Consider the following 15,142-nt stretch of genomic DNA (forward strand, 5'->3'; position numbering starts at 1 on the left):
AACTATTTGAATGGAAATCTCCTTTTAATGGTAAAATTTCTTAGTATGGACTTTCAACATACTGGGCCACCTTACTAGATTACTAGCTTCTTGAAAGCATAATGAATTAATACATTCAAAAATGCTTGCCTACATATCCACCATCTAGGCTTTGGGGGTACAAACATGATCAAGACACACTCCCTGTCCTCGAGGGAGCTTACAAACATACAATTACAATACAACACAATAAGTACAAATAAGAGAGGTAGACATAAACACCATGAGTACACAGAAGACGGATCTCTAACTCTGCCTGGAGTGTGGACAAAAGTCAAGGGAAGCTTTAGAGGATCTTTGCTTAAACTGGGTCTTTAAAGGATAAGCAGGAATTTACCAGGCTAAGAGGAAAGAGAATTTCAGCTGTAGAGAACAGCACGTACAAGCGCATGAAGTCTTTAGAGACTCCAGTGAATAAAGGTGACATCAGGGAACTTATGGGGTATGTATGGCAGGAAAGGATGCAAGAGAAGCGATCAAGAATGAGTTGCCAGGGCTTCCCTGGTGGCTCAGTGGTGCCTGCCAATGCAGGGGACACGGGTTCGTGCCCCGGTCCAGGAGGATCCCACATGCCGCGGAGCGGCTGGACCCGGGAGCCAATGGCCGCTGAGCCTGCGCGTCCGGAGCCTGTGCTCCGCAATGGGAGAGGCCACAACAGTGAGAGGACCGCATACCGCAAAAAAAAAAAAAAAAAGAAGAATGAGTTGCCAAAGGTGTCAGGGTTAATGAGCCTGCACATCTTTTAGGTGATGACCAGTCACAGGGAAGTAACACTGTAAGGTTTTCATTCTCAGCATCTCCCATGGGCCTAGGACCATGCCTTTTACCACAGAAAACTTTCAACAAATGGATGTGGAACAAACAGATGAGTCAGAATCTTAGAACGATAAAGAAATTTGAAAAGAACACAGATCCCAGGGAGAAGGGAATAAATTAGAATGAACTGATTACTTAAAAGCACAAATTAATTTACTGACACAGTGGAAAGGTAGAGTCAGAATTATACTGGCTAAGGCCCTGTTAAGCATTTGTTGTGTACACCACCTACCACCCAAGAATTAGATTAACGTTTTCCAAAGAGTCAAAGTGAAGAGTCCCTAAACACAGGGCTACAAACTTGGGCTTTGACTAGATTTTCATAGCTTGAAGCAATTGCTCTCTGTTAAGTAAGAGATGAGTAAAGAGGAAATAAATACAGTAGATACCAGTAGCCCAGTGTCAAGACATGCAACACCTGATGATGAGGATTAAAACTTTCAAACCGAATTTTTTAAGTCATTGTACTTACCAGCACCAAAAATAAATGATTAGGATGACCTGAGAAGATTACTCTAACCTACTCAGCTAGCAGACTGCTGCACTTGGTACAAGTCACCCACTTAACTTGATTTCCTCCACCATATTCAGGTAAAATGTCCTACAGTAACATGGCACAATATTATTAAAATATGAGTTCCTTCATCAAGCTTTTCTATCTTAAAGAGATAGTCAAATCTTTGACCAGCAGATTACAACTACCGGCCATAGAGACAACTGCACTCTGAGAATAAAGGTTAAAAAGACCCAGGAGATAATGCAGCAGTGGGAACCACAGTCACATCAAAGGCAGACAACCTTCCAATCTTCAGAACCTTTATGTTCCTGCCTTGTATTTCTGAGCCCTTCATTCGTCTCATCTTGGCTTATTATAAGACAACAGGATTTCACCAGGAGGAATTTGAAATAATACATTTCCTGTATTTGGTGCAAGGGAGAAGGAACATATGCACACAAGAGTCAGTAAACTCAACAAACATTTGGACCAATGGTTTCACATAAATAGTGTGCAGGAGGGGATGAACTAGATTAAATCCTAGGAACTCCTAAACTTTAGATAAAGATGAGGTCAGACTCCCATTATAACTCAAGGAACTCTAAGAAAATAACAATTCTAAATTCTAATGTGACATGTCAATCACACTAGTTTGGTTATGAATGAGAGAGGGTAACTTTCTGTGGTTACTGGTATCAGAGGCTGGAGACAGTCATGTATCAGGTTACCAGTATGAAACTACAAGAACTAATTTACTTACATGACTCCAAGGCAATGGAGCTTAAAGGCAATGTAATTATTGTGCCTAATGTCCTATTTCAAAAAATACGTGATAAAGGTCCACAGAGTAATTTAAGAATATAATTTACTAAATAAAACTGAACAAATAGTACAGTGATCTGGATTCTAGTCGTGAATTTGATACAATTAATTATCTAATCGTGGCTAAGTCACAAATAGTCCATGTCCCAGTTTATGTATTACAATGATGTACTCATGACTGAGTTAAATGTGAAATGTTCTAAGCTCCTTAAAAAAGTAGTACTTTACTTATAAGACGAAGGTATTACATATGAGATGAAGTTAACCACCATGACCAAAGCTAACAATTTCAATTTAAATAGAACTTACCTCCAAAAATATTCAGTGCACTCGATACATGTTCATTAACTCTTAAAAGGCATTATTCAAACATTTCATAACTAAGGAAACAGACGTATTAAATTACTTAATAACTCAAAATCTTATCAACAAGTCTGTGACAGAATAAGGAACAGAATCAAACTCTTAATGTCCCCCTGCCCCCCCCCCGCCCCCCCAGTCCACTGTTCAAGTCACCTACTTAGCTTAAATTATGTTGTTCTATGTATCGGAAACATAATTAGTTATGGCAGAAACAGAAACTTCTCTCCCAAAGGCTTCAGAATCTACTTTACTAAAATATGTTCAAATTTTAAATGAGAATGGTTCCATGAACGGCAACTATTTATTAAACCCAGAAAAGTATTTCATCTTGTATTACGTTGAGCAATCTGTAAGGAATAGAGACTATGATTTTTAAACACAGAGTCAGAAAAGCAAACCAGGAGCAAAGACCAAAGACTATGACGGGGTCTACCTCTCTCAAAAGGATTAAGAAAAACAGAGGAAAGAGTGAAAGAAAAACAAAACCCAAAATCAAAAGGTAATTCTATGGAATATTTGTACCATGGACAAATGGCATGAAAAATATACCTTCAGGTAAGCATCAGATACATATTAATCCATTTTCCAAATTAGCAAAGTGCTTCCCCGTTAGTGGCCCCCGCTAAGGTATCTCTTGGGGAAGACTTGTTTACTCTCATATATGCTATTAATCTGATACAGCCTTTTCTGGAGACTATTTAGAAATAAGTAATAAAAGTTTTTTTTTAATATTGTAAAAGTTTTTTTATACACTTTGACCAAGAATGGTAGATGGATTATTGCTTTCAACTCTTCATATTCTCTCTGTCATAAAATTATACATTCACACCCTTTGTCATGTAATTTTGCAAGGCTTGGCCACATGGTTTGTTTTGGCTAATGAGACTTGATACCAGCAGAGGCTTAAAACATGTTCTGGTAGTTTGGCTTATTTCTTACACGCTGGTGATAAACCATGATATATGACTATGTCCCAGGTAGTTGCTGCCCCTTCATGATAGGCCTCAGGACAAACACATTTAGAGGAGATCTAACCCAACCTACAGCCTGAGGCAGGCCAACCAACCCACAAACTGAAGTAGATTTGCCTGGCCAAGCCCAGCCTAGATGAGGAGGATCTAGACCCAGTGTGAAAATAAACCCTTAGTGTTGTAACTCAATAAAACACTGGTTTGTTATGCAGAACTGTTATGGCAATAGCTGACCAATACACCCAATAATCTCACACCTGAGAATGTATCCTGGGGCAATTAGAGAGAACAGATTCACATATTTAGGGTGAATTTATCACAGCAACATTTATAAACAACAAAAAACTGAAAACATTCTATCGTCAAACAATAGTGTGAATAGTTAAATAAGTTATGATCTAGCCAGACTATTAAATATTTAAAGCTATTAAAAATTATGTTCTTGGGACTTCCCTGGTGGTCCAGGGGGTTAAGACTCCACGCTCCCAATGCAGGGGGGCCCGGGTGCGATCCCTGGTCGGGGAACTAGATCCCGCATGCATGCCACAACTAACAGTTTGCATGCCGCAACTAAGAGCCCGCATGCCGCAACTAAAAGATCCCACATGCCGCAACAAAGATCACGCGTGCCACAACTAAGACCCAGTGCAGCAAAAATAAATTAATTACTTAAATTAAATAAAACTGAAGAAAAAAAAAGAATTACGTTTTTAAAGAACACACAAAAATGTATGATAATGTTCATAATATGTAAGTTTAAAAAGTATAAAAAGCAAGATGCACTGTTTAAAAAATATCTACAAGTAGAGAAAGATCAGGTAGATAAAACAATTCTTTTAAGAAGTACAAATGATTTTCTGTGCTAATATTATTTTATGCTAGATACTATACTTGGAATAAAGAAGTAAATAAGTATGTTCCCTGACTTCTTGAAACAGTCTAGTGAGGAAGACAGATATTAAAAAATAATAATCATATATATGTAATTACAAATTGTGATAAACTATTGTGGTAGAAATTGCTAATTATCCCCAGTATTTATTTCCCCCTTCTTGCTCAGTACTTGCTCACTGAATTTTATTGGCCCATGGCCACCTGGAATGGACTATACTTCCCAGCATTCCCTGCTCCTACTTGGGGCCATGCGACCAAGTTCTGACCAATGGGATCTAATTGGAAGTGAGGCATGCAACTTCCAGTAAACATCCTTAAAAATAAAGGGCTTGCTTTCCCCCTTCTTACCAGATGGAGCAGCTATTTTGGACTATGATGTGGAAGCTTCATGCTGAGAATGGCAGAGCGATAGAATAGGAGGAGCCTGGGTTCCCTGGCACTGTGGAACCACTGTCACCAGCCTTATTACACCTACAGAGCTTTCACATGAGACAGATAAAATTCTACCTTGTTTAAGTCATTTTCATTTTGGGTTTTCAGTCATCCACAGCTGAACCTAATCCTAAATGGCACAGCTATGAAGGAAAGATGAAGGGTTCAATGAGAGATTATAATAGAAACTGTTGGTTTTGACAGGAGCAAGGGGTTTCAGGGATAGGTCCTCTGAGGAAGTAACTTTTAAGTTGCAACCTACCTAATGCCTGGCCAGGAGAGCACCAGGTGAAGGGAGGTGGGGTGGCAAACCCCTCAAGGCGGGGGAAATCAAAGATGAAACTACTATGGCCTAAGCCTGAATCTCAGTAGGAATAAGCAACAAACTGGGATGTTAAGATTGCTTCTACAATGAATGAATCAGAATGAAAGCAGAGCACTAAAGCAAGTAAGTGCATTGGCTCCAATATTAGAATATCCATTATGACAAGCAAAAGACCACATATACATGTCAAAAATGAGAGGGGAGGGGTGCAGAATGAGAACAAATGTTATTAAAGAAATTAACAGTTGCTTCTACACTTCAGTACTACTAGTGTTTAAAATAGTTGGATTCTCTGATTAGAGTGGTTCATAAACCATAAGGAGAATGTCATTAGATTTTTAAATGCTAATCCTCCCTGGAAAAGACAAGAATTTGGTGTTAAAATTTTTTTTTAATAATTGTTTCTTGTCTATTTCTGATTATAAAAAGGAAGCGTATTTATTGTGGAGAATGTAGCAAATATACATAAGACTATAAAGAAAAAATAAACTACCTGTAAATCATCACTTCGCAACAACATTTTATAATGACGCTGTTTTTATATGCTTATATGCCTACATACACATATACACACAACACACAAAAATGGAATTGTAATGCATATGAAGTTGCATGTGCTTTTTCATTTATTTTACCATAAGTGCATTCCTATGTCATTAAAACATTTTTGAAACCATGATTTTTAATGGCTATATAACATATAATTTATTTAGCTAATCAAGTCTGGGTTAAAGCTGTCAACCACAAGTACTTCCCTGGTGGTCCAGTGGCTAAGACTCCATGCTCCCAATGCAGGGGGCCCGGGTTCAAGCCCTGGTCAGGGAACTAGATCCCACTAGCCGCAACTAAAGATCCTGCATGCCGCAACTAGGACCTGACGCAGCCAAATAAATAAATATATAAATATACTTTTAACGTTTAGAAAAAAACCTGTCAACCACAGAGTAAAGCCCTGTGGGTCAAGAAGATGACTTCAAAAACTGCCATGGGGAGCTTCTATTCAGAAATCTCAAATTATAGGTTGAAGCATTGGAACTATCTAACAAGAATTCATTGAAATTCACTGAGTTTTAGCCATGAAGGATGCTTAATAAAGACTATATTTTCCGAAATGGAGTGCACCATTTTGTAATTCGTCTTGAGGAAGAAACAGAGTAAGTATCAAAGACTGAGGTAGCAATAACAAATAAGAACTAATAAGTGCCTACTGTTAGAATCGGTGACTATCTGCAATGTTTTATTTTTTAATAAAGCATAATAAGAGAACGTATGCTTTTATTATTTCTATAATTAAGTTTTAAAGGGGATTTGGAACAATGATTATAGAAAAATGCATATAGAAAAAGAACGGAAACAAATATGACAAAGGGTTAATAGCTGTTAATTCTTGAATATGGCATTCTTTGAACTTTTCTGTATTTAAATTTTTTCTCATAACCAAAAACTTAATATTAAATTATTAGTCATGCGAGTAAGGTAATTCAGATTTCAGTTATTAAAGTAGAAGGAAAACCAGTAAGTTTTGCCAGAGGCTAAGTAGATCTTTTGAGAAGAAAAAACAAAAAGCTGGGCATACAGCATTGGGAGTTTGTTCTAAAATAAAACTATTTTAAACAAAATTATCAGTGTTTCATGTTGGAAATAGGTCTGAGGAAGGACAAGCTTTTGAATTTTATAGCTGTGCTTCCTTCAAGTACTATCCTACCTAAAAATGATACATATTCTGTTCTAGCAAAAAGGTTGTTTCAACAGTTAAGCAAATACTTTAAAAACTGCCAAGACTGCATTTTAGTTTCTGACACTAGCTTTCCTTACTTTGTATACCTAAGATTTTCCTGATGCTACACGCATTTTTTAAAATCCTAGGTTCTAAAATCCAAACTTAGTTCAGATGACAGAGTTTGCCACTTGATGAAACGTCTTACTAAACATAAATGGTTGCAATGTTCTATTAAGTGAGGTACCTAGCAGAAAAAACATTAAAGAATAAAAAGTTACAGAAATAAACCAAATCTTTACATCAGTTCTCATAAAAATTTCAAATAAATGTACATTTTTTACAATTGCCCCTTCCCCAAATGTAGCCTTAGGTTGTCTTAACTTTGTGATAACATCCCCTATCCCCTACTCCACTAATCAGTTCTCACCTTCTTTCCCTGCTAGAACACGTGAATTTTTCAGCAAAAGTGACTCATTCATTGGCATCTTGTCAAACTAACCCTGAAATTTTAAGGAGGCTCAGTGCTAACAGAATTTTAAAGCTAGAACATTTTCACTAACACACATCATTTTGACTTTAGAGAAATGAATCACTTTCAGAGCCAAATACGTCTAACAAACTCTGTTTATATTCTTCCTTACAAATTGTTCTCCACCATGTTACCTCCTCCCAATTTTAGTTTGGCAATTCCATAATCTAAAATACCTCTTATTTCTGAAGAAGGCAAGATGGGGGAATGCAGAAGCATTAGAATAGGAGAGGGGAGAAAAAAGCAATTGTTCACTAAGCTTGGAAAAAGATTCTATTCTGAAACATTAATGATTCGTATCTATTCCACATAGTTCTCAAAATTTATTTCTCCCCTTAGTTAAATGAAAACACAATACATAATATAAACACAATCAGGAATCTCCAGGAATAAATTACTCTCATTGCTATTATTTCACTAAATAAAAGTTTAAAAAAAACACAAAAATCAATAACTGAGAACTATATAGCTAAAAATCTTCAATAAGATATCACTAGTATGAACTATCAATTGCAAATCACCTCATCATTTTGGTTCACACATTCATCTACTCCAAAACCACTCCTTTTAACCAGAGGGAGAGTGGTAGGGAAGGAACAAGAAAACAAATGCTTTGTCAGATTACCACAGACATTTACTTATAGCTCTATCAATTGTCACACTCCACCTGGTGGCAGGAGCTGCCTGAATTGGCGAAGTGGAGGTCATTATACAAGAAATTCCAAAGAACACTTTCCAGATGTCCCTGGGAAAAAAATCAAGATGTTCTTTTTCTGTCCTATATAGAATATATCTAACAAGGCTCCACCAAAGTTTTTTCACATAATAGTAGGTCAATATCTAACAAAGATTAACATAAAGGAAGGACAATAATCAGAATGGGAGATCTACACTTAGAGCAATCTACTTACAACCACTCCACGTTAAGTTCAATGTCATCTCAAGCCTTTAAAACAGGTAACAAGGCACATCCAGCAACTCTAAGATTCTCTATCACATACTCCCACTAACTTTCTCTGCCCCTATCCTCTATGGGTAAACTACAGAGTTTAATTAACACAGTTAACAGCAGCCTGCCACCCTGCTTTTAGATATTTGCCAGTAACATTTACCCATGGGGTACTCTAGAGACTGATTTCAACCAAAAATAAAAATAGATAAACAGATCTCAAACAAAATTAAAACTGAGTCTGGCTGCCCACACTTATTTTCACACATGAGGAAAAATAGCAGTTCTCCTAGAAGCCTCGAGCAGACATATCTTTAGAACACAATGTTAAAAATATGCCCCCCCTCCTTTTTCCCCTACCTGTTTCTCACTCAAAGCTGTGATTTTGGCTTGAAGTTCATGAAGCTGTTTCTTTAAATCAGCATTCTGATTGGAAAGAAAAAATATCTGTGAGGAAGATATTTCATTTGTTAACAGAAGAGTAGCAAGATGACTTTATGCAAACTGTATTACAAATGATGAAGCAATCTTAAGCATTTAGCCAATCATATTTGTCATGCATTAAACTGTAGTCATATTACCACCACCCAGTGCATAGATCCTAAATGTAGGTTGCTAACACTAGAACAGGGGTAAGCTCCTTTGCAACTGCAAGAAGTTTTATATTTCAGCATTTTGTACTGTAATACTACTCCTTTCTACTAAAATAGTTATTCTTCATAAGAAGTAACAGTTGACAGAAAACCTAAAGCTCCACTAATCAGTTGTAAGTATGAACACACTGCATGCTTAACGGCATTATCAGTAAAAAAAAAAAAAAAAAAAGGTTTTTCTCTGCTTGCCCTCTCCCTTATTTAGTAGAGTACATTTGTTATTTTAGCCTAGATTTGAAAAGCTGTCAGTGCTGCAACTGCCTTAAACACTACATCATTCAAATTAACATACTGACTACCAGGGCAACTTCTCAGTTCTAAAATGTTAGGAATCAGAAAAGAATACTATTTTAAATGAGATACACTGAGCGTGCTTGTCTTTTACTCACATGAGAGGAAAATCCAAAATTAAAGTTTTCAAAAGCTTAATGTAACAGGATCACTAGCAGATTGAATACCACCCCAATGAGAGACTACTTTTCCTTCGTCCTTTCACATGCAATTCTTTCAATTCATCCTGCCAGGTCTTCTGACAGGGTCGGGGCATACATCCTCCCCTTCACGTTTACTCCATGTGGTCTTTTTTGTGACAGCATGTGAAATAAGACCTCTCTAATGAGATCACCCACAAGACTGTCCAGCAACTTACTGCCCCCTCAGATTCTTCACATTAAGACTGCTCTGTTACATGACTGCCAGCTATATCAGAAATGCTGAAGTTTTCTAACAATATTTCAGTTGCTGATAACATAGGTTACCATATTAAATATAAAAGAATCTATTCATCTAAGGTCTACTGACTCTTGGTTCCCTAAACCTAATTTAAATTATAATATATATTAAAAAAATTAAAATGGAGAAGCTTCTCAAAGAAGTTGGACTGTCAAACAGGAGTTAAGTGGATATCACTGCCAGCTCTCAGAATCAATGGTTTGTGTTAAAAACACAATAGTTAAGCCACTGGGGGCTAAATTCGTAGAAAAGAATATTATTTCCCACTTCTAAAAATCAATCTGCCTCAGTACCATTCTTTAATCCAAGAAGCTTTTTTACTTAACTTTACAATGAGGCATGTATGGTAATGTTTAACAAGCTAAAAAAAAAAAAAAAGTGTGTGTACATATACAAATATACATATACACACACACACACCCCACCATCAATGGGTCTAGGTAGGTGTTCTGTGAACAGATTATGAGTAAACAAATGCAAGGGAGAAATCCTGAGAATGTCTGAATAAATACTCTCCATACTTATGACCCACTGTCTAATTGCTGCAAAAGACACTCCCTGAACAATAAATACACTAATTAAAGACAAGATAAATTTTTAGGAAGATTTCTCTTCAGGGATAGAAAATAAAATGCCTGAGCCAAAAACCCCTATGAGACTTTAAAGAAAAGGTAACACCTGACGAATTACTATATAAGGTTCTTTAAAACCCTCTCTAAGGGCTCTTTCAAAAATGAAATTTTTAAAAATGCTTTAAAAAAATTATTCTAAAATTCTATTCTGAACATAGTGAGATTAAGTACTTAAATGTTCTATACTATAAACTATGAGAAAATAAAAATGGTTCTGGGCCATATTCAATAATTCTGAGATTACAGAAAGCCTTGCAAACTCTGATTTTGAGTAAGTGGGCTTGTGGAAATGAAATTCAAGCTATATGAAGAGTATTAACTCTCAATTCTTTTCCCTAAAATATTCAAAGCAACTAACATAAAATACAAGCAAAATAACAGTAACAAAGATGAAATAATAGCTATATTATAATAGAATGACTGGAGCTTTCTTAATTCTTATAAATGAAGACCAATGTACTAAAAAAAAATTGCTGTTACAGATGAGATAATTTCTAAAACCTAAGTATTGCCTGTATTTTAATATTTTATGGTCACTTTATTTTAAATTATTTTTATTTAAAAATTAAATGAATAAAAAAAAAAAATTAAATGAATAAAAGTAGTATTTTACCTGTGGATCCTGCTTCATTTGAGCAACCAGTTTCTGATAATAAAAAGAGAAAAAGAGCCATCAGTCTTACATATAAACTCACTATGGCCAATCAGGCTCCGCCCCCAAAATCTAGCGTGTTAAGCCCACACAAAAAAATGAGCAATACCACAATCAGAACAGACCAAAAGCTTTTGTGATCCATATAAAAAGTTAATGAAACACTCCTCTTAATAATAAAAAAAAAATTCAAACTATCGCTTTATATTTGAAACGAAGAGCTTCCTGCCTTTAAACAAATCTGGAGATGGGCTGGGGGAGGGGAGCTTTTAAAAGACAATTTAAATAAGCTGAATGCTCCAAAAGCCAAACATCCCTTAAAAGGTTGTCATTGTCCAGAGTCCCAAGTAAGTCCTGGAAAGAAGGTGCTCCCATACAAAAACAGGCCTGTGTGTATACAGCAAACAGATTTGGCGAGTCTGTGGGTTTGGTTCACATAAGGAGCCTAGTGTCAGATGTGACTCTGCCACTGTCCTCTCTGTGGGGGGAGTGGGGATGTACTCAGTGGAGCAGTGATGCTCAGTATTTGAGAGTAAGGAAGCGAAGGAACAGTAATGCAAAATTCTACCTACCTGGGTTCCTGTGGGAAGGAGAGTATTACCAGAATACTGAATGAGAAAGACCTTTACTAGGGAACACATAAGTCCAAAAAATGAAAAACAAAGAAAAATGGATGTCAACTGACCTAACCCAACTTCCAAAAGCATCACTGCCCAAAGGTAACAATAACCAGGGACGGAAGAATTTGAAGCATAAAGGAATGTCAGAAGGCTGAGTCCTAAAAGTATCTAGGAATAAGCTGTTCTCCAAGTGAATTTTTCACATAGCTGAAAAATCTGTCCCTCTTTTTGGGTGACAAGACACTTTTAAAGTTTTTAGTCATAGGGACTTCCCTGGTAGTCCAGTGGTTAAGAATCCGCCTTCCAATGCAGGGGACATGGGTTCGATCCCTGGTCGGGGAACTAAGATCCCACAAGCTGCGGGGCAACTAAGCCTGCACACAGCACTATTGAACCCGCGCACTCTGGAGCCCACACGCCACAACTAGAGAAGCCCGCATGCTGCGATGAAGAACCCACACGCCACAACGAAGACCCAGCACAGTCATAAATAAATAAATAATAGTTTTTAGTCGTAAAATAAAACCTTTCTAAAATATATTATATACTTATCTGCCTTATTAAATAGAAAAAAAGCAGCATTTAATGACACTTAGAGACATGATTACCTCAATATACTATTCTACAAACAATACAAAAAGGTTCTTACAATAAAGGCCCCAAACTGCTGTGTTCTAAAGAGTTCTTGTGCCTGCATTTGAGTTTTTCAGTCTACTCCTTAATGCCAAGCAGTCAGCTAGCAAATCTTGCTACTATTACTATGCCTCCCTCTAAGAGCCCCTGAACCCCAATTCCAATTTGCTACTTCTGAGCTGCTTTGTGATACACTCAGTGAAGTAATTCTAAGATGAGTGAATAGCCTAAGAAATCCCCCTTGAGTAAAATGTATAATCTTGTGTGACTTCTAACATTTATTCCAGCTTGTCAAAAACCTTACTTCAGGTGCTAAGGTATACATTTTGGATAGCTGAGACTGCCAACCATGTGACCTCCAAATACACAAGGTATATGTTACTATAGTCTACTTCATATATGACAGTGGTAACTCTTCTATATCCTGGTCTTAATCTACAAAATAGTAATAACACACATTCCAAGAACTCACGGAAATAGAAACATAAGGTTTTATACATATACATTTTTACTAATGCAGCCTAAAGGCTAGCCACATTCTTCAATGAAAAAAGTCCTTCATTTTCCTTTCTGCTTTTGCCACCAGGGAGTGGAGTACTATATTAAAGTTGCCTTTCTAAAGCTGAAAAAGGTTTTCCTCAACGACACTGAAATTTAAAAACTGATAACCAAAGTAAGTCTCTGCCTCTGGAGGAAATAAAGAAGCCAACTTTTCTACCTATAATCAAGCAAGCTGCATTTCAGACCATTAGAGGCAGGACAGAACAAGCTGGGCAACTTAACTAGACCATCCAAATCCCTAGTGACTTTAAGTGACGTTGTGTGTTATCAAACTGAAGTTACTTTCTATTGTAAGAACGCAGCAATTTTTCATGAGAGTATAGTTTAAGCCAAGGGCTGGCAAACTACAGCCCACAGGCACCCTGCCTTTGTAAATAAAGTTTTACTGGGACACAGTCACACCCATCCATTTATACATTGTCTATGGCTGCCCTGTGTGTACAGCAGCAGAGCAGAGTTGTTGTGACAGAGACCATAAATGATGCCCATAGTATAAAATACTTCACCCTCTGGCCCTTTGCAAAAAGTCTGCTAACCTCTGCCTTATACTAGTCTCTGTTCCATGTAGAGTAAAAATACTCCAAAAGTTTAAAAAATCTGCATAAGAATAATCAAAAAGGCAATTTCCCAAAAAAGATGAGATGCCCATCACAGGCCATTATTATGTAAACATTCATTCAATAACAACCACATGTACGTCACTACTTTTTAAATCATCTCGGTCCATAAGGAACAAAAGTATACTTCTACCACAGCAACACCAGGTAGTTTCAGGACATACCTTCTATACAGTAAGCTCATTTTCAGCCCTAGTTTCCCTAAGTGGAAATGATGAAGGGGTGGCTTCTGCCCCAATATTTAGTCAAATGTACAATCTGACTTTGGCCTCAGCCTAATAGCCAGTGCTTACTTTGATGTCATTTCTGGCATCCCTGAACTTGTCATGATCAGTGATCATGTAGGTTACCATGTATCCAATCAGAATAACAGCATCAAATTTACAAGCAAGGCATGTCACTTGAATTTACTGTTAAAACTTTTTTTTTTTTTTTTTTTTTTTTGGCCACACCGCGCAGCATGCGGGATCTTAGTTCCCTGACTAGGGATCAAACCTGTGCCCCCTGCAGTGGAAACGTGGAGTCTTAGCCACTGGACCACCCAGGAAGTCCCTACTATTAATACTTAAACTTTTTTTAATAGGAAAGGATTCTAAATATAACTGGAGTGAAATATCTTACATACTTTATATGTTAAAAGACTATCAACCAACACTGATAAACATAAATAAATGTTTATTACCATACAAACAAAATGCTATATAATAATTAAGGATGAATATAAAAGCTATTAATTTTATGCTAAAAAAATAGTTAAATATACAGGAAAATAATGTGAATATTGAGAGTGATAACTTTAGGAAGAATATTATATCCCTTTTGAGTCAATAAATGTGATTTTAAAATTTAAATTAGATTTTTAAACAATAAACATTAAATTTTTTCATAATTATAATTTTTATAAAATTGGTATGCTTGAATTAAAAATATGAAACAAAAGTAATATTTAAGAACTCTAATTTTTAGTAATTTAGTTCAATTTAGATCATGAGTCTTCCAAGAAAAGTCTTATTTTGACTTGTTCACGTCTTGTGAGGATGAACTAAAAGCAGAATATTAACTTTGCCATCTCAAAATTTCTTGAGAGGAGGAGTATGTCCCAAAATCACATATGAGTAAAAACTTCAGTATACATGGTAGTCAATTTAAATATGTCTTGTTATTTAAAATATGCAAGTTAACACAGGGAACTATATTCAATATCCTATGATAAACCATAATGAAAGAGAATACGAAAAAGAATGTGTATATATATATATATATGCATAACTGAATCACTTTGATGTACAGCAGAAATTAACACAACATTGTAAATCAACTATACTTCAATAAAGTAAATTTAGAAAAATAAACAAATAAAATATGCAAGTTAAGTCACACGAACAAAGTCCCTCAGAAGAACCAAAAAACAGATAAAAAAGAGAGGTTTTTTTTTTTTTTTAACACCTTCGCTATATGGAAAAGAATATTTTTCGTTCTTTTGTCTGGAAGAGAAGTCAGGAATATTTTATTAAAGTTCTCAAAAATATTACCAATGAGTTTGTTGAGTAGTAATAAAAGGCAAATAACATGACTCTTGGACAAGTGACTGAAAAACGATTAAAAGCTCTACTAAAAATCAGAGATAGCCTGTTTACTAATTTAGCCATTACTAATAACATGATGCGGGAGAAGCCATGAATGCAA

At 36.1% G+C, this 15,142-nt stretch overlaps 1 protein-coding gene across 1 annotated transcript in view; it reads right to left on the bottom strand.

Moving 5' to 3' along the window:
- Nucleotides 1–15,142, bottom strand: part of PHF21A (PHD finger protein 21A) — a 189,663-nt gene that overhangs the window by 136,758 nt on the left and 37,763 nt on the right. Inside the window, exons 5-6 of the mRNA XM_082845639.1 lie at nt 10,987–11,019; nt 8,717–8,782 (exon numbers count right to left, since the gene is read on the bottom strand). Of these exons, the coding sequence (XP_082701765.1) occupies nt 8,717–8,782; nt 10,987–11,019 (99 nt within the window). The remainder of the gene's footprint in view (nt 1–8,716; nt 8,783–10,986; nt 11,020–15,142) is intronic.

Source organism: Leucopleurus acutus (assembly GCF_964270905.1).
Source record: "Leucopleurus acutus genome assembly, chromosome: 8".
Taxonomy (NCBI): Eukaryota; Metazoa; Chordata; class Mammalia; order Artiodactyla; family Delphinidae; genus Leucopleurus; species Leucopleurus acutus.